This window comes from Camelus ferus, chromosome 3, assembly GCF_009834535.1.
Source record: "Camelus ferus isolate YT-003-E chromosome 3, BCGSAC_Cfer_1.0, whole genome shotgun sequence".
In the NCBI taxonomy this organism is placed as follows: domain Eukaryota; kingdom Metazoa; phylum Chordata; class Mammalia; order Artiodactyla; family Camelidae; genus Camelus; species Camelus ferus.
Window position 1 is genome coordinate 51277441 of NC_045698.1, and position 25773 is coordinate 51303213.

The 25773-nt window shown below is 42.5% G+C and overlaps 2 protein-coding genes across 25 annotated transcripts in view; one reads left to right on the forward strand and one right to left on the reverse strand.

The window, feature by feature from the left end:
- The window catches only part of PDE8B (phosphodiesterase 8B), a 287039-nt gene extending 264233 nt beyond the window's left edge, over positions 1-22806 (forward strand). For 7 of the 12 annotated variants that reach the window (XM_032474656.1, XM_032474661.1, XM_032474665.1 and 4 more), the window contains 11 exons: positions 991-1068; positions 2147-2223; positions 3678-3842; positions 5846-5891; positions 6301-6436; positions 7310-7508; positions 11659-11876; positions 13276-13396; positions 15324-15491; positions 17630-17759; positions 18317-20815. In XM_032474656.1, the coding sequence (XP_032330547.1) occupies positions 991-1068; positions 2147-2223; positions 3678-3842; positions 5846-5891; positions 6301-6436; positions 7310-7508; positions 11659-11876; positions 13276-13396; positions 15324-15491; positions 17630-17759; positions 18317-18426 (1448 nt within the window). In that variant the 3' untranslated portion in view covers positions 18427-20815. Of the gene's footprint in view, positions 1-990; positions 1069-2146; positions 2224-3677; positions 3843-5845; positions 5892-6300; positions 6437-7309; positions 7509-11658; positions 11877-13275; positions 13397-14171; positions 14366-15323; positions 15492-17629; positions 17760-18316; positions 21131-22470 lie in introns of those variants that run through there. The other 5 variants (XM_032474681.1, XM_032474672.1, XM_032474677.1 and 2 more) reach the window with 3 other exon arrangements.
- Positions 1-25773, reverse strand: part of WDR41 (WD repeat domain 41) — a 67198-nt gene that overhangs the window by 5416 nt on the left and 36009 nt on the right. The window contains exons 11-18 of one of the 13 annotated variants that reach the window (XR_004317849.1): positions 25349-25437; positions 24287-24420; positions 21866-22068; positions 20943-21058; positions 14331-18035; positions 14149-14232; positions 12274-12377; positions 574-11408 (exon numbers count right to left, since the gene is read on the reverse strand). Coding sequence is in view for 1 of the 13 variants with exons in the window: in XM_014560923.2 (XP_014416409.1) it covers positions 21916-22068; positions 24287-24420; positions 25349-25437 (376 nt within the window). In the remaining 12 variants the exon portion in view is untranslated. Of the gene's footprint in view, positions 1-573; positions 11436-12273; positions 12569-14148; positions 14233-14330; positions 18036-20942; positions 21059-21242; positions 22069-24286; positions 24421-25348; positions 25438-25773 lie in introns of those variants that run through there. The other 12 variants (XR_004317847.1, XR_004317851.1, XR_004317846.1 and 9 more) reach the window with 12 other exon arrangements.

Consider the following 25773-nt stretch of genomic DNA (forward strand, 5'->3'; position numbering starts at 1 on the left):
ATTAGACAATTCTTTAAAAAGCATTGCATCTTTTTGTTCTTTCTTGGAATATGATCATTTATTGGTGTCTGAGAAAAGCATTCTCCCTACTGAAACCTGCACACCTACCTCCTCTCTTACCACAGTGAGAAATTCTGTGTTATGGTTAAGTTTCTCTCCTTGCTTATGGGTTAGTCCCACAAGAAAATGCCCCGAGAATGCAGGTTTCTGAAGCCATCCCTGCTGCCCTGACATATTTATCCCCTGGTCCTCACGGGTGGCATCCATCATTTGATTAGATCTTGCATCAATGTGACAGCACATTTTGAGATATTAAATTCAAAGTCTGCAAAGACTAAACACAGATTTTTTAAAGTGCTTTTTATCCCCTCAGAAAACAGGTACAAAAGTGAAAGTGAAATTGTTGGGATTATAAAACCACCTTTTCTTCTCTTCCTTCCTGGGATCAACAGTCTGAATCATCTGATGAAATCATATTCTCAGGAGAACCTTGAAGACCATCTATGGGTCTGACATTTTAAGAGGGACCTAAAATTGGTCCAAATTAGTTTCTCAAATAAATTCAACTCTCTGTAAATTTGACTAATATTTTATTTCTCTTATTCAAATATCTCCATAAAAGATTTCCCCGCCCAGTTAAATGTATTATCCGTCAGGTCAGTTTATTATGACCACCCCACCCCCCAGATTTCCCCCAAGTTCCAGTGTTTAAGGAGATTCTTATTCATGGAACTAAACAACCTGTAGTAATAAGCCCCATTACAATGTGATACGGCGCCGCGAGAAAAGGGCGTCACTTTACAACTAATACGACGATAACTGTGTGTGTGCCAATGATTTGAAGGGAAAGTGGTTTATTATTAAAAATATTTGACAGTGCTTTAGAAGTAACCCTGTTTTCTTTGGAGAATGAGGGGAAAAAATGTCTAAACTTCACCTGTGAATAAGCTGAAAACTAATCACTCTCCATTACTAATCTGAACTCCTCAGAGTCTCTTTCATTCAGATACAAGAACAGGAGGAAAGAGTCCATTGATGTGAAGTCAATATCATCTCGAGGCAGTGATGGTAAGAAGTTTTTCAGACTTCCTTGACTCTAAAATGTAGAAAATGGCAGAGGAATATATTCAAGAATTCATCGGCATGTGAACAAAACCCCCAGGAGCAGGATCACAACTAAAGTGGCTTTTTTTTCCCTGTAGGCAGAAAAATTTTTAGGCCTTCTTATTCTTTTTCACTTTTTACAGTCTTTATCTTCTCTTGGAAATGACTCCATGCGTGTTTCTTTATGGCCTGAAGTGTGTTAGGCCACGTAAACACCAGAGCAGCTCAGTTTCAATAACTAGGTCACTCCTCGGTGCTGTCCTTCAGGTCACACTGGGATACCTGAGTGCGAGGGAAGTGGCTGAACTAGCAAGGACCAGAGACTTTAGACATAAGATGGATAAATCACATGGCACGCAAGGGATGGGGACCAGGAATGTCAAGAACAGGTGAATGGAAATATTTTCAGATGGGTTGAGAGTGTGGATAGATAGAATATCTTAGATGGAAAGGATAATGGATGAGGGAATTTCACCTGGATTAGCTGAGTTTTTAGAGATGAGAGCTTGGTATTAAGAACCTAAATGCTCAGGAAAGTGGACGGAGTGCCTGGCCCCAATTCCACTGAGCGTGGGCTCATTCTCCTGCTGACCCCCACCCTAGTCATGGCCCATGCCTCCCCTCCTGCACTGCACTCATCCAGTTACATGGTCAACGGCTGAGGACTAAAAGTGATAGAACTGCCCAAGCTGGGCTTTAGCGACTTACAGGAAAGTGAGTCCTGGGGGATCATCAGGCTGTTGGGATGAGGCCTCAGGATCTCATGAACCCTCTCTGAAATTCCCCTTGTGGACTTGAGACTCATAAAGCCTTCCTGCCATCAAAGTTCCAGGCCAGACCACCCTTTCCAGACCCTGGCAAGTACTGGATGAGCTCTCAGCCTTTTCGGATTAAGAGATGGTTGAATTCATTGCTTTGTGGGGGGACTGCAGAACAGTAGTCCTGTGAGAACCAGGCCCCCAGTCCATGAAGGATTCCTTTGCTGCACTTAAGCCAAGCTGAGCCACCAAAACCAGATACAATTTTCTTGACTTCTCTGCAGCACCAAGTCTACAGAATCGTCGCTACCCATCCATGGCGAGGATTCATTCCATGACTATCGAGGCTCCCATCACAAAGGTGAGTGGCAGCTGCGGCCTCTACTCTGCACTCAGGGCCACTGAGCACTGGGCTCCATTCTGGAGATAAAGTGACGACTGGCAGACTACTGATATCATAGAGTTTACAGTCTAGTAAAGGAAACATATTAAATAAACACATAATACATAGTTATAAGTAACAAAAACTGCTATAAAGGAAAACAGCAGGGTCCTATGAGAGAAAATCAGGTTAGGGCCCTGTTTTGGTTGGTGAGAGGGGTGGTCAGGGATCTCTCCGTAGAGGATGTAACGTTTGAAGTAAGACCTGACGGGAGAAGACCTGAAGGATGCAAACGGAGTAGAAGAGGGAGGAGAGGCCTCTAGGCAGCAGACATGGCAAGGGATGAGCACTGAGGTGGGACAACTGGGGGATGGAGCAGCTGAGGACCTGACAGTCAGTGTGACTGGAGCTGGGAGAGCAGAGGGGAGAAGATGGTGACACAGTTACGCAGGGCTCAGTTCATTCTGGCCAGTTGGGCTGTAATAGAGAGTTCATGTTTTAGTTAATGCGTGATGGAAATCACTAGGGAGTTTAAAGTAGTGGAGTGACATGATCAAGTGTGTTTATTGAAAAGAACACCCAGCTGCCCTGCAGAGAATGGGATGGAGCTGGCAAAAATGAAAGAGAAGGCGCTAGTTAGGGACCTTTTCCAGAATTCCAAGCAAGAAATGGTGTTAGCTCTACTAGAATTATAGTAGTGGAGTTGGAGAGAAATGGACAGATCAATAAATATTTTGGGGGTAAATTCAACTTGTCTTGATGATGAATTACACTGTCATGCAGGGAGAGAATTCAGGGAAAGTGGTATGTCAACCAGGGCCTCCCATGTTTTTGGTTTGAGCACAAGATTAATAGAAGTGGTTTTTTCACTGCAATGTAGAACAGCTCTTGTCTTTCATTTTTTGGTTATGTTTGCTTTGGGAAGAGGGGAACAAGATTATGAGTTTAGTTTTGGACATGTAAGCAAGATATTCCAATAGATATGTCAGGCAGGCAATTGAGTATATAAATCTGAAGGTCAAAAAGGAGGTCGGGGCTGGGATGTAGATCTGAGAGTCCTTGGCATCTGGATCATGTATGTCCAAAGTCATGGAAATGAGAGAGCTCATCTCTGAAAGGACTGTAGAGTGAGAGGAAGGCCCGGCACCAATCTCTGAGGAACGCCAACCTGCAGAAGAGAGCTAGAGGAGAAGGGTCGGCAAAGGAGCCTGAGAAATTATGGTCCCCAAAGCAGGAGAAACACTGGGAGAAGGTGGGGTGAAAAGCACGCTTCAGGAAGAAGGGAGCGGCGCTGTGAAAGCACTAGTCCTTTGTGAGCAACGAGATGTGTTATCACCTGATTTCTTTCAGAGTCTGGGCACTCGTATGACTTTTGGGAAGAAGAATCCTAATGTCCTCAAATGTATTCTTTCTCTCTCTCTTTACATCCTTAGGTTATAAATATAATCAATGCAGCCCAAGAAAATAGTCCTGTCACAGTAGCAGAAGCCTTGGACAGAGTTTTAGAAATTTTACGGACCACAGAACTATACTCCCCTCAGCTGGGTACCAAAGATGAAGACCCTCACACCAGTGACCTCGTGGGAGGCCTGATGACTGTGAGTGATGAGGGAAAACTAGAAATACAGGGCAGATGACATTAGGTGCACCCCAGAATACATATGACACACAACACATACACTGTTACCCATGGGTGTGGAAACACCTGCTCAATGGGCTAACATCAGCTTAACCAGAAGCAGCTGCAGGAGCACAGATGAATCACTTGTGCCCAGAACTCGTCCTTCGGAATTTTATTTCAGCAAAGACTAAACAGGTAGTTGACTGAAGGCTAAAAATGCACAGTGGGCCCTTGTTTACTTGTTCCCCTGGACCTGGTACAGTATTCCACTGAGGGTTGGGGCTGGGCTTCCTTCGACCTCAGACTCTTTATACAATGAGAGGGTTGGTACTTCGAGGACAGCACTAGTTTGCAGAATCTTAGCTGTAGAATTCTTTCTTTGAATAAAAGCTTTATATGGAGTTCCCTTTATAATCAGTAAAAGCAGAGTGGAGCTGTTCTGGCTTGGTACGGGGAGGGGAGGAGAAGCCACCCCCTGCCAGCACTCCAGTACCACCACATGTAACCCCCCAAAGTAGCTGATTCTAAGGAGTCATCCTGTTCCAGTGTTTCTGCTATGATCTGTTTGGCTGTAAACATCTATCAGCAAGTGAAGAAAAAGAAAATTCAGATTATTCATTTGTGCTCCTTATTGGAGGCTGAAGCCGGAAGAGTTCTTTGGGAGAAAATGAGGCCCAAGTCATCTAAGAGTTTTACTTTGAAGGTTTCTGTCTGCTCCTGTCACCAAATGCTGAGTACTGACTGGCTTTCTGGCCAGTTCTCCGTGTTCCTACTAAAGGTCTCTGATGAGCCCGTAACTTGAGTGACCTCCTCTTGCTTGAGTGCCCCTGGGCTGGCCCTGGCGGCCCCATCCCAGTGCAGTGTAGACCTCAGTTCTAAAGAAGACTGGCAAGGGTCTGCCAGGAGGCACTGGCCACTGCGGAGCTGCGGCAGGAAGACTGGTTCCTAGAACAAGGTACCTGCCCGCCCTCCCCCTGCGCCACACCCTCCTGGGCTTCCTCTCCAGGTCATGTAGCATTGGGCAAGAGGAGAAATAAAGGCAGGTTAAAAACAGAGGAGTTCCCTGTGATACCTGCCTTAGAAGCAGGACCGTTCCGGCCATTGTTACTTACCTATTTATCTAGTTTTCAAAATTCAGCTCTTGGCCTAAAGATCCAAGGTGTCACTTCAGGGGAGCCCTTCACTAATACTTTAAATCTTAGCACATGCTTTCTAGGGATGACAAATAAGCAATTGTAAATGACTTAGGCAAAGAATTAAATAATCAGGTACTCAGGGGTAGGGGATAGGAAACGGAGATGCAAGAACATCTGGGGACAAGTTCAAGTTCAAGAACCTAGTAAATGGCAGAACATCAGAATTCTGTCCACTCCCTTATGCTGCCCTTCCAAAGACCTCAAATCCGGAAAATTCTTTTAAAGGCTAGCAGCAAAGCTCATGCTGTAAGATAGAAAGTACAGTTGGAAAAAAAGTTAATTTAGATATTAGATAAAAAATTAGCCTAACCTTTTAAAGGCTTTACATTAAGTCATCCCCAAAATGTGGCCCATGGCTTTGGCTCCCCAGGATATAAATCTAAGAACACAAGAATACAGTGTCCCTATGACGGTAAGTGGGGTCCTTTCAAATTAACAAGCATCCAAAGCAAGATCACTTCTTTGGTCTCATTAATGTGGCTTCAAAATGCCACAGGAGAAAGATGGCAGGAGAACAGAGCCAACTCACAGCTCAGGTGTGAGGCCTGAGTGCAGTCACAGCCACTTAATTCTCACTTCTCCGTCTCCTGGGGCTAAAAGCCGTGGAGGGGAGAGTATCCTCTGCTCTGTAGCTATTGTTCTGACTTGATTCGGAGCTTCAACTTGGAGTTCCAGATGGGCTGGGTTAATCAGGATTCAGTTCTCTCTGGCTAATAAAAGAAATGGGGGAGTAATGATAACGGCCAGTAAAGCATGCTTCTCACAGCGTCTCTCTTTATTCCAGGATGGCTTGAGAAGGTTGTCAGGAAATGAGTATGTGTTCACTAAGAGTAAGTTGTCTTCTCTCCATCTGTTACTGGTAACCTGTCTCTGGTCTGTCTCTCCCCCAGTGTTGTGATTATTGTTTGAGGAGGGCCTTGGTGATACTTCCTTTTGGTCTCACTGGAGTTTATATGGTCTACATTTGAAACCAGCTCTCCTAATTTAAATTACTTCTCTGGAAGCACTGTCAGAATAGGAATTGCAAACCTCTATATATTTAAATGTAGTTAAACCGGATTATTTTTCTATTTGGGGGTCTTGAAGTTCAATAATGTAAGGGAACCCTGAAGTGAAACTCTTTCTACCCCTCGAGGTTGAAGACTTTCTTTCTAGTGGCAACCATGAAGATGGCAGATGCTCAGCAGCACTCACAATTCCACAATTAACCGCCCTTCCCTACCTCATCTGTTTGCCCAGACGTGCACCAGAGTCACAGTCACCTTGCGATGCCAATAACCATCAATGACGTCCCTCCTTCTATTGCTCAATTACTTGATAATGAGGAAAGCTGGGAGTTCAACATCTTTGAACTGGAAGCTGTGACACATAAAAGGTACGTGCTTCTCTGTCTGTAGGCCACGGGATGATTGATGGCCACACTCAAGACTTTCACGTCCGAAAACCTTGAGGGAGATGTGAGTCCTTGCCATAAAAGACCTCGGAGGTTTTGCCTTTCATTCCATGCTGGAGAAATGAGCAGGGACTATGGCCCCTTAAGTGAGATCCTTTATGGAGAAGCGTTTTAGTGGGTAAGATGTGGGATCAGCCTGGTGATGACCCAGGACGAAGAAATAATAGTGTCCTTTCCAGATCTACCCAAGTCACTCTGTGCCAGTGAGCCAACAGTTCTAGGTATTCTCAGCCCCAAACTCTCAGCACCTTAAAAAATGAGTCTGACAGCACTGAAGACTTTTCTTTTGATCCATCCTATAGGTAAGGGAAAGATTAGATAACTCAGAAGGTCCCCTTCTGTTGCAGAAGTCTGTTTCTTCCAGGGATGTTGGTCTGTAGGATATGAATGCTACTCACCTATAAGTAACTTGACTCTAAATGACATGACTGTGCTGAGCCCACGCAAGCCATCCCTTTTGTCCTCGGGCTCAGTAACTTCCTCAGGGGACACAAAGGAAGTGCAGAGCTTATGTGGAAGCGGAGATGGAGAGCGACTGTCAGGGACGTTTCCTGGTTGTTAGAGCCACTGAAAGGCAGATAACTTAGAGACTGTCTAGAGGTCATTTGGATTAACCACCCTGAGGCACCTAGTTTTCAGGAAGTGCCTGGTGAAGGGGAGATGCTCTATCTCCTGATTTGGAGAGGACACATTTGTATACCCTTGTGCTTGTGCAGTAAGTATGAAGTATCTTCAAAGAAAGCAATTTCTGGAGCAGTGAATACAGTGAGTCAGGGTTTGTTTTCTTGTTTGCAGGCCATTGGTTTACCTGGGCTTAAAGATCTTTTCCCGGTTTGGAGTATGTGAGTTTTTACACTGTTCTGAAACTACTCTGCGGGCCTGGCTGCAAGTGATTGAAGCCAACTACCACTCCTCCAACGCTTACCACAACTCCACCCACGCCGCTGACGTGCTGCACGCCACCGCCTTCTTCCTCGGAAAGGAGAGAGTAAAGGTAGAATTTTGATATCACGATCGAGTTACTTGCCTAGGTTTTGGAGATCTAAGAACTCAATCTTAAGAAATGTATCTGGCAAACAGCTATTTTGGAACCAATCTGACAGTTTTTTGTGCTACCAAATTGATCCTTTTGGTGTTGTAATGACATGGCCTTTTCTCCTAGCCCTCCCTTCCCCAAAAATGCTTAAACTAATAATTTATGCCACCACAGGGACTCCTTTACATGCCTGGCTGATACCTGAACCTATTCTCCAAATGTGCACTAGGAGCCCTTTGTGAGACTGGGTTACAGGACAGAATTTAATTACTATAGCAAATGGTTACTAGGTCCAGAGGTTAAATTTTAGGTTCAGAATTTGGCTGTTGGTACATTATGGTCCACACAGTAATGAGCCATTCAGCATCCTGCTCATTTACATACATATATGTGTGTTCTGTGTAGGTGTATATGCGTAAATCTGTATATTAATGACTTGCATAGTTCTTAAGAGTTTCAAGTCCCTTAATCGTACCTGGAAGTCCATACTGTCATCTACAGGCATTGACTTGTAGGGCAGCCCTATGTACACGCCATGCATAGCTGGCAAGAGGTCCTTGTCTCCCCTCTTTCCCAACTACCACCACTTGCACCGTAAAGCGTGTAATTCCTTTGCTACAATTAAAAGTGAAGCTTAGAATACAGATACCCCTTGGAGAAGTGCTGTATAGAAGCAGATTCACATCAATCTGCAAATGCTTGGTATGAGGTAATTTTCTGTCTTAAGACTCTAGATACTTAAGGAGAAGAGTGGCAGTGGGATAGGTAGGAGTAGAAGTGGCACCAAAATGGGGAGGAGGGAACGTTCCCTTCTCAGTGTTGCCACAGACTGATCCTGGCATTTACTTTCATTAGCAAGAAAAGAAAGTGGTTCAAGAATGATGCTTTTGAAGATTTCTGTCCCCTAATTTTTAAAAAAGGTGACAATACAGGTGCTATCAGCCTGTGTTCCTATAGCACCTTTCTTTGAGGAGCTAAGGTCCTTCCAGATCCCTACTGCAGGTTCCTTTCCTCCATGTTGTACCTTGTGAGATACTGTACAGCTGAGGCCACACGTGCCGAATGAGGGCAGGACCGAGGGCATGAATACTGAGACCAAAGGGATCCACAGGCAGAGCAGCCTTGAGTTAAAGATGAACCTCACTTAAGCAGAACCACTCTAGAAAAATAGATAAAATGCTTGATACATTAGGGAATGCTTAGTCACTTTATGATCTCTTTTATTCACCATCCCCTAAAATAAGTATTTTTTCTTTAAATTGTTTGTTCTAGTAATGTATTCAGAGTCTGACTGAATTCTCAAATAGCAGCAATAGAAACAAGTCCAAGACTAGATACCGTGTGCTTGCAATTCAAAAGACATTTTCTAACTTTGGCAGTCTCTGCCAAAGAATCAGAAAATTCAGAGCTACAAGCAACCTAGGGGGTTGAGGTGAAAGGGGCTCCTGAGCTCAGAGGTTTAGTGAGCACCCCAAGATCACGGGATAGCCCACCGCGGGGCGCTCCAAGTGGCATTTACTCCTGAGGCCACTTCCACCAGAGCTGCTGCCACTGACAGAGTCAGAAAAACGTGTTCACCAAATACCCATGTCATCTGTCGTCCCTAATTTCTTTACAAGGCTAAAATTCTTAATGTCACTGTGACAGAGCTCCACGTCCTCAACCCAGCCGTACAGGTTACATGTCCAGAGCTGACATTCCCCTTCAATTTGTTACAGACCCTGTCCCCTCCCCACTCTTAACAGTTCCCAGGAACCACTGCAGGTGGAGAGGTCAGAGTAGCCAGCATTTTCTGTTGTCTTCTGAGTGTAAGTGACTGTCCCAGAAAAGCAACTGTTTGAAAGGCTAATCCAGAATGGAGTCCATTCTGGCCAGTCTGCTTCACTGTGGTTGAAATCTACCTTGCTAGTTAAAGAAAGAAAAACACTATGCAGAAATGTCAGCACCTCCAGCGGTTTAGAATTTCTACTGTGCCGGGTTTGGTGAGGAAGTTTTCTTCCACAGACAGTCTCTCCCTCCCTTAGAGGGGATCTTGCTTCTCCCATCTGCCAGTAAGCAGCCAAGTCTTCTTTCCCTGCCCCCTATGTTTCATCAGGCATGGCATTATTAGACAGTGCTTGTCAAAACGGCAGGGCGTGGCCTGTTATTGGTACCTTTGTACAAGCGTCAGGTCTAAGTCAGTGTAAGCTGGAAGGACAGGCACGTCTCGCCTCATGCTACTGTTGTCTGCTCCAGTTACTTGAATCTCCTTCATTGAAGATATGAAAATAAATTGGCCCCATACTCCAAACAGGACTGAACATACTCCAAGAGCACTAGCTGGAAGCCTGAAGCTGGGGCCTCTTGGGGCCTCACTACACAGCTAGAATCAGCCCACGTGGGGGCAGCTCTGGGTCCTGTTGGGCAGCATGATGGGGCCAATGGGGCTAGGCATGCTTGCTTGCCCTGGGTACTTACATAATCAATCTCTGAGAAGAGCTGAAAACAGTAGCATCGACTGCTGTCTCGGCTCAGGAAACCCGTTCACATGGGCTGAGGCCAAGTTGATTGGCCACCAGCTCCAGGTCAGGACTGGAAATGGAAATGGCTCCCTGCTGGTCGGGGCAGATTTCAGGAAAGTTTTCAGGGCTGAGTTTCAGATTGACTGGTCCTTACCTATTAGCATCTGAGAAGCAGTTTGCCGTTTTTTCTCCCACAGCCTAGGAAAGCAACTTGGGAAAACCAAAAATTATGCCCACCCCTCCAGCCTCATCTTGGGGACCACTTTTCCCCTCACCCAGCCACAATGAAGCTCTTTAAGTTTCCTGAAGAAACTACTTTTTTGTTTCACAGCAGGAGATTCATATAAGCTGTTCCTTCTGCCTGGAATTCTCTCCCTTGACATGTTTTGCTGGCTAATTCCTGCTTATCCTTCAGGCTCCAACATAAAAGTCACTCCCTAAGAGATGCCTTCCTTGCCCACCCCCTGCACTCGACCTGCACTGTCCAGTAAGTAGCCGTTAGCCACATGTGGCAGTTCACATTTAATTAAAGTTAAATAAAATGAAACATTCAGTTCCTCAGTTGCACTGGCCACATTTCAAGTGTCCGGAGCTATAAGTGGCTAGGGGTTACGGTACTGGACAGCCCAGATACAGGCATTTCCATCCCCACAGAAAACTGAATGGCCAGCACTGCCCTGTACTAGATCAGGCCTCATGGTTACTGTCAAACCCTCTGTACTTCCCTCTTTGCACTACGGGGCTGATAAATCGCTGCGGAAAGCACACACAGCACAGGTAAGTACACAGACAGAAGTGACTGCCTGTGAGACGTGCTGAGACTGTGCCAGCGCAGTTTATGCCCCTAACTCCAGCTCTCTGCATGACGACCAGCTCCCAGGAAGCGTCCAATAAATGACTGAAGGCATGAGTTCATAAAGTACAGTGTCTCAGGTAACAGTAGCCCATTTGATAACTTCCTCCTAGAGCTGTGAGCTGAGAAAACATTTGTATCCCCTGATACTGTGGTTTGTGTCCTTTAATTATATAATGAGAGCGTGAGAAACAGGGTCTCCTTTTTGGTCTTTGCCACATGTAACCCAGAGCTGAATTTTGTTCTTAACTGCAAGAGCCCCCTTAGCCTGTTTTCCTGGGAAGCTTCTTCTTTTTGTCCTTGATTCTCTCGTGCTGCTTGGTTCTAATCCTTTTATCTTCATGTGAAGAGTTTTCTTGTATCTGTGCCATTTACTGCCACACTCTCAAGTCTTTTCAGAAGTAGGCGAACAAAGTAGCACGTGTGATCCTAGGCCACTTCCTTCTCCGTCTGCTCATGGAAGAGAGTCATGGCAGTATGTCACACAGCATGTTTGGCATCTTCCTGCAGGAGAAGTAGGATGAATGGACTCTGGGAAAAGAATTTAGGCATCCATTACAACTGCAGCTGAGGTTTCTGTTTCCCTCCAGACAATTCACAGCAGAGCAGTGTGATGGGATGTATCCTAGGTGGCCTCCCAACTTGTAGGGAAGTCAGAGAGGATCCCCTGGCCCATCTTCTCCCGGGAGACAGGGATGGGTGTAGGTCCCCTACACCCAGTGGATAATGCTCAGCCTTGTCTTCCTCACCCCAGGGAAGCCTCGATCAGCTAGATGAGGTGGCTGCTCTGATTGCTGCCACAGTCCACGACGTGGATCACCCGGGAAGGACCAATTCTTTCCTGTGCAATGCAGGCAGTGAACTCGCCGTGCTCTATAATGACACCGCTGTCTTGGAGAGTCATCACACAGCCTTGGCCTTCCAGCTCACGGTCAAGGACAGCAAATGCAACATTTTCAAGAATATTGACAGGTTCGTGTGCTCAGACTCTTGTGCTCAGGTTTGTAAAGTGCAAGGAGGAAACTCCGTTTTCCCTAACTTCACCAAGTACTTAGCTGCTTCTTGGAGGGAGGGGGAAGTAAGAGCAGTTACACCACTGTATCAGACAGTAAAATAATAACCTTGTCCTTATAAACTTAACTGTACTTTTTAGACTGGGTTCATCTTTTTAAACTCCATTTGGTCTTCAGTAAGTTCATGAAATGTTTTAAATACTGCAAAGCATTCTATAAAAAGTGATTATAATGCTAATAAGTGTATCAGATATTTTTACCCTCTCAGGAGGACATCCTGTCTTTGGTGTAACTCAAGGGAAAAGTACCCTTCCCTGTCTCTCCCCAACTCAATTTCTGGCCACTTAAAATCCTACCTCATGAGGATGCTGGATTCCACAGGTCCTGGCAGAGCTGCTGGGGCCCCCAGGGTGGGGCAGGCTCCCCTCACTGTTGTACTGTCCTCTGGTGAGCTGGCCAACTGTGAACAGACAGATGCAGTTCCTCCTGCCTGCCACAACCCTGCAGTCAAGCTGTACTTCCCACATAGCACCAGCCAGGCTGGACAGCAGACTCCTGAGAGAGGGCAGTGCAGAGAGCTCAGTGCTCACCCGGGGCCTCAAGGACCACTTGTCAACATGAGCCTGGACCTATCCGCCTGTCTCCAGAAACCTGAGAAAAATGGAGACCAGTTATTCCATCTTCAGTTGAAGCCTCATCAGTGTCCAGTATTGTTTTTAAAACTTTCACAGGAAGAATTCTTTCCAGTGGCCAATTTTATTCAGTTCCCCATTCTGGCTCTTAAAGTTAGAAAAAGATGACAGGAACTGGGCAGTGATTTTGAGCAGGATTGTTGCTCCATCCGTTACAATGTCTATCTAACTGTAATTTAGAGAATTACTCACTAATTGAAAAACTTTCTTCCAATGCCATCATCAAAAGAAATGACACTTCTCTGAAGTAAGGATCAGTGTGTCTGCACTGAATGTCACTGGACAGCTCACCGGGTTGCCGCACCTGCCTTGTAGGGAAGGAACTTGTCGCTTCTCTCCACCTCCCTGTTCTTGACATTGCCAAGGGATGGTAAAAGGGAGCCACCTTGTGAAATAAGTGCCCCTGTGACAGGTGCTCTCCTTTTTTTATATACTCATAAATCATATGAGGAAGGGTCAGCTATCTTTGGGGAAAATGGAAGTGTCACCATGTCCTCGATTAGCAGGAAGATGAGCAGGTTAACTTTTTTGTGACCTTCACTCATTTCCTGACTCCGAGCCCCCAACTTCCTCCTAGATTGTGGGAAGTGTGGTGAAATGGTAGCAAGAACAGTTTTAATTCGGGACACACTGTGAACAAGGCCTTTTGTCTTCCGGTTATTTTAGGAACCATTATCGAACACTGCGCCAGGCTATTATTGACATGGTTTTAGCAACAGAAATGACAAAACACTTCGAACATGTGAACAAATTTGTGAACAGCATCAACAAGCCAATGGGAGCTGAGGTAAGCATTCCCCGTGTAATAAGCTAATAAAATAAAATACATTTCCATTTGAACCTACCCTGATACAAGAAGGTTATTTGCTTGGAGTTGGTAAGGAAGGGCTGAAAGTGCGGGCCACTCCTTCCCCCTAGGGACAAGAATAGATGGACAGTGTCCACAGCAACTCTGAGCTCCATAAAAGAAAGGCCCTGAGATAAAAGCCAGTGGTGACAAAAGGAGGTAGGCCCAGAGGCTAGGATGAAAGGAGCTTGCAGCCAGCAGAGACTGGAATAAATGGTAGTATTTAGGGGACCCAAAGCCCTAGTTCTCTGTTCTCTGAACTCTTGAGAGACCTCAAAATTGGATATTTTAAAGAATTATATTCCTGCTGACTTGCATTAAAAGCCTATCAGTACCTATTAAACTGGGAGTGACTAGCTGAGAACAAGAGCACAAGTCTTCTTCCTTTTTCAGATTTACTCATGTACTTTAGACTTGCCTTAAGGTCCCTACAAACTTGGGCTGTAGGAACATGGACAGAAGGTTCACATCTCTTACTGTTTAAAATGAGATCAACTGCCCTTTGAAACTATAAAAACTGTTCATAGCTCCATAAAGTTAGAAAAACTTCTCACTCACTCCTGTATGAGGGTTGCATACGTGGATGGATGATGAATGGTTGTCTTAAAAGTAACCTGATGATCAGTATGGAGACTATCTGTATAGGACCCATCACATGACCAGCCTGGATGGAGGGACAGTGTCCACCTCACCTGTGTTCTGCTCCATCCCCCAGGGATTCCACAGCACACTGCCAGGACCCTCTCCTTCCACAGAGGACTTATGGGAGCAAGGATCTGGGGATTTAAGAGGGAAAAATAACACAGAATCATAAAATTTAGAGTTGGGAAGGTCATCTATCCAAGTAAGCCCCCAACTCTGTTGATTTACTTACCGCAGTATCTATAAGCAAGCAGTATCTTCCCAATGGTAAGTAATGAAACCACCACTCTTCAGAACATAATTCTTCTGCCCATTGATGGTTTAATAAATAGGTGCAGTCCCAAAGCAGAACAAAAACCCTTAAATGCTGTGCAGTCCTTGAGCTTGGCAGAGCTCTGAAGAGCTAATTAACTGTCTTCACACCATCCATTCGATGGTATCTTTGAAAGTAGGGAATCACAAGCTTCCAGGTTTTGTGTAATTGGCCTGTTGTAGCATTTACATAAGCCTCCTCCTAGACCTGGCTGCTGGGCTCGGGACCACTGACCACTCACACCCCTCATGAGGTATGTACTGGTGTACAGTCTTTTTAAACATGGCTGAATATACCTGCTCCTGCCCTGGCCCACTTTCTGCTTCCTAGTACCCCTACAACTTAAACGTCTCACACTCCCTACCACCAGCTGGAAGGGCAGCCGGGGAAGCGTGAGCAGACACATGCCTCAAGAGAATGAAACAAAGTGGGAAGAGATGGGCAAGGAGGTAGGAGTGGGACAGAAAGTCATAGAGAGGGAGCTGGCAGGTGTAAGTCTAGTAAGTGTGCTGCTTCCCCATCTTTAATGTATTGAAAATAAGTGAAAGTTCTGCTTTGACATATTTTCTGATAAAACTGGGAGAAATCTCTCCTTTAAGATTACATACCAATTTATTCAAAACAAAACCTGCTCCTAGCAGTTCAAAACCTCTGGGGAAAGAGGACAGAAGTGCAGGGTAACAGAGACTTTGACTCTAAGCTCTGTTTGTATTGCTTGAGGGTTGCCCCAACCCAAGAACATATCAGGGTATTATAGATGGAATTAAGGATGGGAAAACCTCCTTAATCTAGTCTCATGCCTAAGTTTGCGTGGGTGACCATTCCTTGTCACCATCGAACATCTGGTCAGTTAGCACTTGTGGGCTTCACCAGCATCTTGAACTAACCCTGATATGACATTCTGCTTTCCAGATTGAAGGCAGCGACTGTGAATGCAACCCTATTGGGAAGAACTTTCCTGAAAACCAAATCCTGATCAAGCGCATGATGATTAAATGTGCTGACGTGGCCAACCCATGCCGCCCCCTGGACCTGTGCATCGAATGGGCTGGGAGGATCTCTGAGGAGTACTTCGCACAGGTATGCTGCCTCTCTAGGGAAGCTCCACCTCTCTTCTGGGAGTGGCCCCCGGTCATAGTAAGTAAGTAAATTACTCCTCCTGGGAAAGGAATGGCTCACCCCTGCCTGGAAGAGAATTCTGATTCACTCAAGAAAATGGCTGGTGTGGCCAGCTGCAAACCAGTCTCTCTAGGGGAACGGGGATAAACTGAGCCTTCTGAAGTAGCTTTTCATCCTCAAATTGTTAGATCCTGAACTTCCACAAAAACTGGGAAATCACCCATTCATTCACTAGATGATTATTCTCTCTGTGGGGCACTGGGGAACACAGACATGAGTGAGACACATCTCTGCCCCTGGGTAGCTCATAGTACAGCAGGGGGCAGATACAGATATAAATAGGTCCATACATTGGTTAAAAAAAAATGAAAACACTTCTAAAGGAGGTAGTTTTAAGTCTTCAGAGCGTCCAGGAAGATTTTTTTTCTAGATAAGAGGGGCTTCATGGAAATGATATTACAGTTGTCTTTTTCAAGGATTTAAGACATTTAGCAATGGGGAAGGACATTCTGGGAGAACAGAGCATTGTGAGCAAAATGAGTAAGGAGGAAAAACAATTTTTATCTAAAGAGACCAGCAATATATACATAGTTCACTTTGGCAGTGTGAAGAGTTAAAGAAGACTAACCTAGAAAGTAGTAGAGGACAATATGCCATTTGAAATATAGGCCTACTTCCAGAGAAGAGGCTCTGAGAACTAATGTTTAGTATGTGTGACAGAAAGACAGGTACGTCACAAGTAGCTACAAGTAATGCACCTGAGGCGGGGGTCTCCATGGCTGTCATGTACCACGGGGGCAGGATAGATAATAGCTGGTGATGTCTAAAAAGGGTGGGCAGGGGCAGATGGAGAGGTCAGCCAAGGACCCAGTAAGTTAGCTGCAGCTTTCAAGGATGGGAATAGCCCATGAATTAAAGAGAAGTAGGACAGGCAGTTCTGAGTTTGCTAGAAAGAGAAGGGAAAAAAACCCTTCACTCCTTGAACAGCAGTGGATATTTTAAGGCTGCCTGATCGACTGACCTGAAATGAGCAAGCTGGGCCAAAAGCTGGTAGGAGGCCATTACTGGGCTTCCCAGGACCCACAGAGAAGACTTAAAATCCTCCTAGTTACTCTCAAGGTATGTGAACAGGGAACAGGAAAGAACCACTTTTAAGTTCTTTAATGTAGGCTCCCTGTTTAGGTGGTATCTTTTTCCCAGAATGGAAAGTAGTAGTATTCATAAGCCCAGATGACCTAAAAATAAAAAGTTACAAATGAGGTCTCTGATCAGCCAGCCTCTGGCTCTACACACCACCAGGAAATGTGGATCTTAATTTCAGCCCAGTGAATTATGACCATATGCATATAAACATACACTCTAATGTGCAAAATACTCCGATTTACACATATGCTGAGAGAGCTGCATGACCTGTACCCCAGTCTGAACAACTGTAGTTTCTCTCATTATTTCGAGTAAAAAAGTTAATTAATTCCATGAAGAAAAGAAGCTAACTCAGCTCTTTTCATCCAGACAACCATCATTCTTTGATGTGCATGCAGCACAAGGGCTTTATATGTACTTCTGATTTTGTCACACAGAATATTAAAAATCCATATTTTCAAGGGCCAAACTGAGTAAGATTAATTCTCACTGCTTTAATAAAGACATTCTGAAGCGAAACTGGCTTTCTTTTTAAACTGCAAATAAATAATACAACGACTGTTGGTACAGTTGGTGCCAGGTCTGTGATTCATGCTGAGGCATCAGCAATGTTACCCATCGTTGCTTCTGCTCCCTCAGTGTAAATGTCACTTAGTATCAGTAGTATTACTTTGAAAATAGTCTTGACCTTGCAAAAACGAAAACAGACTTTTGAAGAAGAGGCGTGAACTGTGAGATCAGTGCTTCAGGAAGGGCTAGAGGATAGCCTGAGAGACTTGAGAGTCAAAAGACCTGAATTCAGTGCCTGTAGTGCATCAGGTGGCCGTCTTCTATAAGCAGCTTGGGGACCTTGCTGAGCATGTTTCCTCATTTTCACAGACTGGTTCTGAGAAACTAGATGCTCCTGTGACAGCTTCTCCCATGCCCGACAGCCCTGGATCTGTTATTTCTTACAGACTGATGAAGAGAAGAGACAGGGGCTACCTGTGGTGATGCCAGTGTTTGACCGGAATACCTGTAGCATCCCCAAGTCCCAAATCTCCTTCATTGACTACTTCATAACAGACATGTTTGATGCTTGGGATGGTAAGATAGTTCCTATTTTGTCACCCACAAAATTACCTTTAGTGACAGAGGCTGGGCCTAAAGGCGCAAATGAAATGTTATTTTAAAAGAAAAAATGAAGTCAGCTGACGTGTGGCCAGGTATGGTGGGGGTGCGTGTACATTCTGCATCCTCAGCACAGACCTTGTTTACAGAAGACTCAATGGGTGTTTGATAACTGGATAAACAAGTGTTCAACTCTTCAAAGGACATCTTTCCAAAGCTTACAGGAGCTTTAGTGTATCATTGGAGGAAACTCTAGAAAGAACACAAAATAAATTAAGGCTACTCTGAATCACAGATTCTTTTGGTAATATCACTGATAAACAGCTTTTCCATTTTTAATTAAAAGGATCTGTTCATATGCAGGAAACCAGTGCTTGGAGACTTACCCTTCTCACGCTTGTGTGTTCGCCTAAGGCCTAACCTAGGGTACCTCTCCTCCAATTCTGATCCCAAATTTGTCCCACAGAGCCCCAACCTTGTAAGTGTTCCTGGGACCTAACTTAACAGGCTTTAATTCTTTTATGTCCTTGCAGCCTTTGCCCACCTGCCAGCCCTGATGCAACATTTGGCCGATAACTACAAACACTGGAAGACATTAGATGACCTAAAGTGCAAAAGTCTGAGGCTTCCAACTGACAGCTAAAGCTAAGACAGAGAAGAGGACCTCTTGATTTACAGAGGACACTGTGAATCACAGTAATGTAAAAAAGAGGCTTTCCTTTATAATGAAAATGACAGGGGTAGATTAAGGAGCTAATGTTTAATATCTGACCTTGAATCATTCAAGTTCCCAAAGTTCAGTTTTAGAAAATTATGTTCCATGCAGAAAAATGTCCTTTTGAACAATCAGTGACAGAACAAACACATGGCAAAAATGTTCTGTCCTGCTGTCGTCAAGCCATGGAGCTGACTCACTGTAACAAGCAGCAAAGACCTGGTGCCCGTGAGCCCAGCTTCATGGCTGGTGACTGTGTAGCTCAGCTAGGGTTTAGCTCATCTTTTACCATGAAAGTCACCATCACTGTTTAGCTTGATTTTTTAACTCAAGAGCATCAATCTGAAAAATTTATAAGAATATCATAATATCTAAGGGGAAAAAACACATATAAAATGAGCAAAACAACCAGGACCAAATTACTGATAAACTAGTTAACTTCAGAGCCTCCATGGCTAGGTGGTTCTTCAAATCGATGGTGTGACACCCAAGTTAAAACACAGCTGTGGTCTGGTGAGTGCCTTCTCTAGACTGGTAACAGCAGCCTGTGTAGCCCTCTTTCCTACAAAAGGGATTCATCTTAATAGAAAGCCAATCCATGATGGGGAAGAGAGTGAGATCTTGTTTCGGGGGAATCCATGAGCTTTTCCCTTATTTCTGGTTTACAGAGGCAGTCACAAGGCACTATAATGAGTATTATATAAAAGCCATTAATCTGAATGCCCTTGGACAAGCTTTTTTAAAAAAAAAAATTTATATACATTTGCTGTTTAAAATTTTTATTAAAGCAATCTAAATTTTCTGGGTGTAAGTCCATGGAGTATGTTGTGCTGTGTACCATCTAGATGTATATATCTGGGGAGGGTATAGATGAAGTTTCAAGGTTCAGATATTTTTAACCTATCTATATTTAAGATCATGCCATTTTGCTTTAATGATGTAAAAAAAAAAAAAGATCGCAAGATATGTGTAAATATATCAAAATACGTATATGAGGAAGCAGTAAATACTATTTTAAGCTATTAATTGTATGCTAAAAGCTTCTAAAGCACAAGTGCATATTTTTATACAGCTGTTTTCACAACTTTCTGTGATCTACATGAAGTCAGACTTGAGGTTTTCCTTTCTCTTTTACCAACCCCTCTCTCTGTATTATAAATATTAGAAACTCAGTAAACAAAATCTTTGGTTTTCTTTCAAATTCTCTGTACTCCAGACTGCATTTCTAAGAGGTATAAATAGAGATTAAATTAACTGAATCAGTAGTTACTTTTTTCAAATGAAAATCGGAATGCAGAACACTTGGAACTAGTACATGGGAAGAAAAAAAAAATGACTTATCACTACATAATGTGCCAATGTTTTTTTCTATGTTTTGTACCAAAAAATGGAAACATACATGACAATTCCATGCAAAGAAATGTATCTAAATTACTTTTGTTAGATGGTGAAAGGACTTGCCTGGTCAGCATAGCAGCTCGCTTTGTACTGTGATGCTGCGTTATGTAAATGTGATGAAAATGTTTGTTTTCGTGAAGTACTTGTAACTAAATTCCTACAGCCATTTTTCATTCCCAACAGCTGTTTTTATTTTACCTCTTGGGCCTAAATTTTTCGTAATTTCAAAATGTTGATTTAGTGTTCTTTATGTCATGAGTCACACACTTTGTTTTCAGAATACATTAAATTCACGATGTCAGAATCTCATTTTAAGGAGCTAAGTAATTTGCCCAGGCTGCAGAAGCTTGCTTGAGATGACAGTCTTTTGCTGACCATCTTGCTTTTGGTTCCATTTGGTAAGTGACATTCGTCAGATGTCTGACATTTTCCTATATGAATGTTAAAGCTTACTCACTGTGATGTGAAATTAATTTCGTAGTAAGACTGCCAGGTACTGAAGCTTTAGCATAGCTCTGCTCGGCTCTTTATCAGTATAATCTACCATGGTGTTATCTTCTACTGAGTTGCTAACTAAACAGTACATTCCTCCGAACAGTTTATCAAATGGTTTATAGTCTCCCATACTGAGTTGTTTACTAAAATATTCTGTATTGAGGGGAACCATATTAATGACAGAGAAGTCAGTTATAAAACACTGTTATCTGGACCAGAATAACTATAATTTATTCTTTACTTCCAGTTTAAGATTTTAGAATTTGCTTGCCTTCAGAGTCAGGTCCTGGGGGCAAAAGAACAAGCCTCATCTGCTCAATCAGAACTTACTCACCTTGAGAAAGATAACTGGAAAGGATGATAGAAAGTTCCCAAAATTTAAGCTATTGATTGTGTTATGTGAATAAAGTACAGAATGAGGTAATAAGGGTATTATTGTTAAATAAAAATTACAAGGTCTGCCACATAGTATTACTTCTGATGTTGCAAATATAATAGCACTGAAAGCTACCCTAGGGAAGTGGAAAAAAATGTACATAATATATATCAACCTCAGTTATAGCTGTATTCTTCTAAAAGTTCAACTTTTTATAACTACTGAGCAGCCATCAAGTCTGAGTCCCTGCTGGATTCTGCCATCTTAATGGTTTCTGCTTCCCTGAATGCCCTAAGGTCAGAGATGGAAGAAAACAGTGAGTCTCATGAATGGGTTGGAGGCTTCCAGACATTAATAACAGAGGTACTTACCATCCTGTTTGCTCCCCAAACTCACCTGTGGTTTGTATCATTCCCTGTGAATAGATTAGATTATCACATACTACTAATCCGTAAGAAATCAGGAAATAAAGCAGTTAGAAATCTATGAATTCCTTTTTATAATTCATGTAATACTGTATACAGTCCAAGAAAACAATTTTATAAACTCATAACCTAATGCAGACTCTCCAAAGTCCATTATGGAGGAAAATTAAAAGCCAAAAAGAGAGGAGAGAAGGACTTACACGCTTACCCCTGCTTATTGCACAAAACCAAATAATGTTCACAATCACCGGTTTAAATTAAAAATGAAAACTGCTTAATGGAGAAAAATACAGTACAATAGAAGAATATGAAAAGGACAATGAGCATTGCGTGGCACATTTGACAGAAGATCTACGTACGTTCTCCGGTCCTGGCGCAAAGCAGCAGCAGCTCCTCCTCCCTTTTTTTAAGTATAAAAAAATCTTCTCTCTCTAAATATTCTTCTTCAACACACATTTGTACTAAAATCTGAAAACTTCACTTTGTAAAAACTGACTGCTATGTGAAAAGTTGTGCTATATTTGATGACTATACTAATATCTGATAAGCAACTTGCCGGTTTGTAGGCCCAGAAAAAAAGGAGTTCAAACAACTGGAATTTTATGGCATAACAAGAAAAAAAAAATTACAAAATTTAAGTGATCAATACGGTAATTGGTTTTCAGAGTATTACCCTATATTTGATGGTCAAGGTTCATGCACAGGTGTTCCAAATTCCTTGAACTAGACAGCAAGATATAAGTCACCATTCTCCTCTAATTTTTGAAATAACTTTAAACTGCGCAGTCCAGATTCACGTTCTCCATTTTTCCACAAAATAATGAGATGATCTGCAGAGCATGTCACTAGTCCATGATCTTCAAAGTACAGAAACATCTGTAAAAACAATTTTTAATTACTGATTATAGGGACTTCAAGGAGAAAAGAAGCTAATATAACTAGATAACTACACGTGCTTGTTAATTTTGGATCTGAATGTAAAACTCTATCACCTTTCATAAGAAATTTTATTTTTAAGTGTTAGTGATAGTCACATACAGATATACAAATGCTAAACCAATATCTAATATTTATAGTTCAGTCGTGGAGTAGTATTAACAAAGTTCTGATTACTAAAATAACAGCTGTGTTTGTAAAGTACATGAATTCCCAAAGTATCTTCTAAATTTTACTATTATCTAATTCTTCAAGTATTGGTTTTAAGACTTTTGTCAGAAGTCCTTCCAGACTTGCTTTACTTAATCATTTTTACTGCCTTCTTATTTGTGCAAAAAATAGCCACCAATCCAATGTCTGAATTCCAAACAAAAAGGAAGGTCATGCCCACTGAAGGAATAGACTGGAAGCTAAGAACTGAAAAGTGGAGTGTGTATGAGAAGGCAGCATGCAAAGTAAGGAGCAGAGAGCTGGTATCAGAGGAGATAAATGAAACCATGAAAAGGATGAGCTCCTCGAAGAAGAGTGAAATAAAGGAGAGAAATAAAACAACAGGATGAGCGTGTTCTCAGAAATAAGAAGGTAACAGAAGATCTCAGCTGACGATGTAGGAGTGAAGGGGGGAACTATCAGAACAAAATTCCTCAGGAGATGGAAAAGACCGAATTCAGTACACAGGTAGGTAAGACTGGGCTTAGAAAGTAAGGATGAAAATATAAAAGGAATGAGGAAATTAAAGAGATAGCACACCTGAGAGGGGGCCAAGATTTTCTCAAGCCAGAGATACTTTTAAAAAGTACTTAAATGTCAACAGTTCCACTGAGGAAAATTCCTAAGAATCTGACACTTCATTATTATAACAAATCTGCCACTTGAAGTTATCCCCATCATTTAAAAATCTTTAATGGGGTCCTACTATTTTAAAAATAAAGTCCAAACTCTTCAGCCTTACATTTAAGGACATTCATAATCTGACCCCAAACTACTCTGCCAAGGCTTCATCTCCCACTAATGGTGCCCATCCACTAGCCAGACTGCTCCCTGCCACCAAGTAGATTCTATCTTTGCTTGCCTATCCTCCCAAAGTTAAAAAAACAAAACAAAGTGGAAACCTACCTGTTACAGTAATGAATAAGACAGAGTATCCAACATCAGGGAGCTTATGGTCACAAGACTGTCTTAATCCTACCTTAATCCTTAAGCTTCAAGGTTCAGCTAAGTCCCATCCATATCTTCCACTATTTTCTAGTAATTCCTGAGTACTGACTGTCTGCTATTCATCTGGGCCGGTCATAAGCAACCTAGATGAACAGTTTATTAGGTCCGAGTCCTTCCTGTCTACTAAAATATAAGATCCACGAGAAGAATTGTATTTTACATCTCTCTGAAAACTCCAGTCTCCAGTATTGTTCCTGAAACACAGGAAATGCTCAGTAACAAGTGTTTGCTGCTACTTGCTCCTAAGCATAAATGCACTTTCAGAAGAAAATTTATTCCTCCATAGCCACAAAACAGGGAACAACTTAAGAAATTCATTACTTAGGGCTCTGCTTATACTGTTACCAGTTCCAATCATCTCTTCACCACTTTCTCTCTTTTCCTTTAATACAGGCAATGATGTCTATAATAAATATTAATTTAGAACAAGTTAAAACTGTATATATCTTACAGTTCTCAACTATTACTCTGATAGATGCATCAAGACATTGGGTTTCACTAAAGCCAACAAATTATTATCTTTCAAAGGGAGTTAAGAACAAATTCTATTCATGAATCTGATAAAGGCCCCTGGGATCAGATTCTGTAAGGCTTTGCATATATAAGCACAACCCTCCATATTCCCTCTATTTACTACTGTTACACATATCTATTTAATATTGTTCACACTGTCCATCTTGTCAGCGACCTACCTACATCTCATACGTAATGGTAATTAAGCCATTTTTCAGAAGCAACACATTCCTTCTTCAAATCGCCTCTCTATAAAGGGAGATCCTAACTGCACATACTATAACCTATCCCATTCCATGTTTAGATTCAGCAAAAACCTACAGATAAGAGAGAAAGTCTAGGTCTCTATGAGACCCAATGAATGAAGAGCAGTGAGATGCAAAAGCAGAAATTCCCTGGACATTTACATGCATGTTAAAAACAATACCTCCACAGATGACGAGTGTCCAATCAAATCTCCAATAAGCTCCAATGAGAACAAAATGGCATTTTCTTGTTGCTTTTTAACAGGCTGGCTGGCTTGTTTATTTACTCTTCCAAATCCCCACATGTTAAAAAAACCTAGAAAAAAACAGCCATCTCAATCATTCTCAAAATTACTGTGCTCTTTTAATAATAACGTAAGATGAGGAAAACAAAATACAAATGCAAAGGTGTTCCACGCTTGTATTCAAGGGCTAAGGGGATGGTACCAGGCATTATGCTAGGGTTTTTCAATACACGACTTCATTTCCTTTCTTAGCTACCCAGGTTTGTTGCTCATCTTTTTATTACCCCTATCCACTCACCAGTGAAGGAGTGTTAACATGGTAAGAAGACGCAATGGGGATCAAAGAGGACAGAAGTCCTGAATGGCAATGTCAAAAGAGTCACAACTCAGATTTATCAAAAAAGTTAGACAAAAAGCAACGTGTGTGTTCCAAAAGAAAACCCTATGACTTCAAATAACCTGAAGAAACTCAGATGTACCAGCATCTGATTTCTCATGCAAAGGCTGCTAACTAACTGGGATTTTGTTTTTCAAACCAAACACCTGAAAATCAAGCGCTCATGACGTTATAAATACAAAAGTGTGTTTTTCCATAAATTGAGTTCCATGTTAGTGATAATGCTTCAAGGCACTGAAAGAATACTTTAGTCTGACACCTAATCATACACATTCTGTTTCTATATCAGACATAATTATAGACAATATAAATGAGTAAATAGTTCATTAGGCCATTTGGTCGGTCAGATTACCAGAAATAATAGGTTCCCCCTAAAATAGTAAAATCGTAGTTGACTTGAATTGAAACAAACAGGTAGTTCTACAGTAAAGCAGTATTAAGATGTCAATCCTAGATCCCAATCACCAAATGCTTCGTGTGAACATCTTATGCCTACTTGGAGCACAGTGTATGTTATTCTTGTGGTTACACATAACTGCCTTTCTTCTGTCTTTCATTTTAGAAAAAAGTGCAAGACTACCTTTCTGAGCAAAGATACACACCTGTTGGTACAGGTTCAGCTGCAAGCTGCTGTTTTTCTCGTAACTCCCAAATGCGTACACTGCCATCTTCTGAGCATGAGATTAACTGCCTATCAGAAGAGCAAATCAGTGATAAAAAGCACCATGGAGAGCCAATGCTAAATTTGCAGTGAAAGAAATCAGTGGAACCCTCAACTGCTTTTATTCAGCTCTTCGCAGGAGCTGATAAAAATCACAATTTAACATGGTTTTACAATGCAAAGTAAAAGCACTCTTCGGGAAAGGCGAACATTATACTGTTATATTGGTTCAAGTGTTAGAAATACATATCATTTCCATTTTTAAAATGCATTCAGGGAAACAGGTTATGAATTACACTTTCACAATACCCTGAGAAGTCCCCTCCCCACCTCTCACTATTTCTCTTCTCAGGGCACCTCTCACTC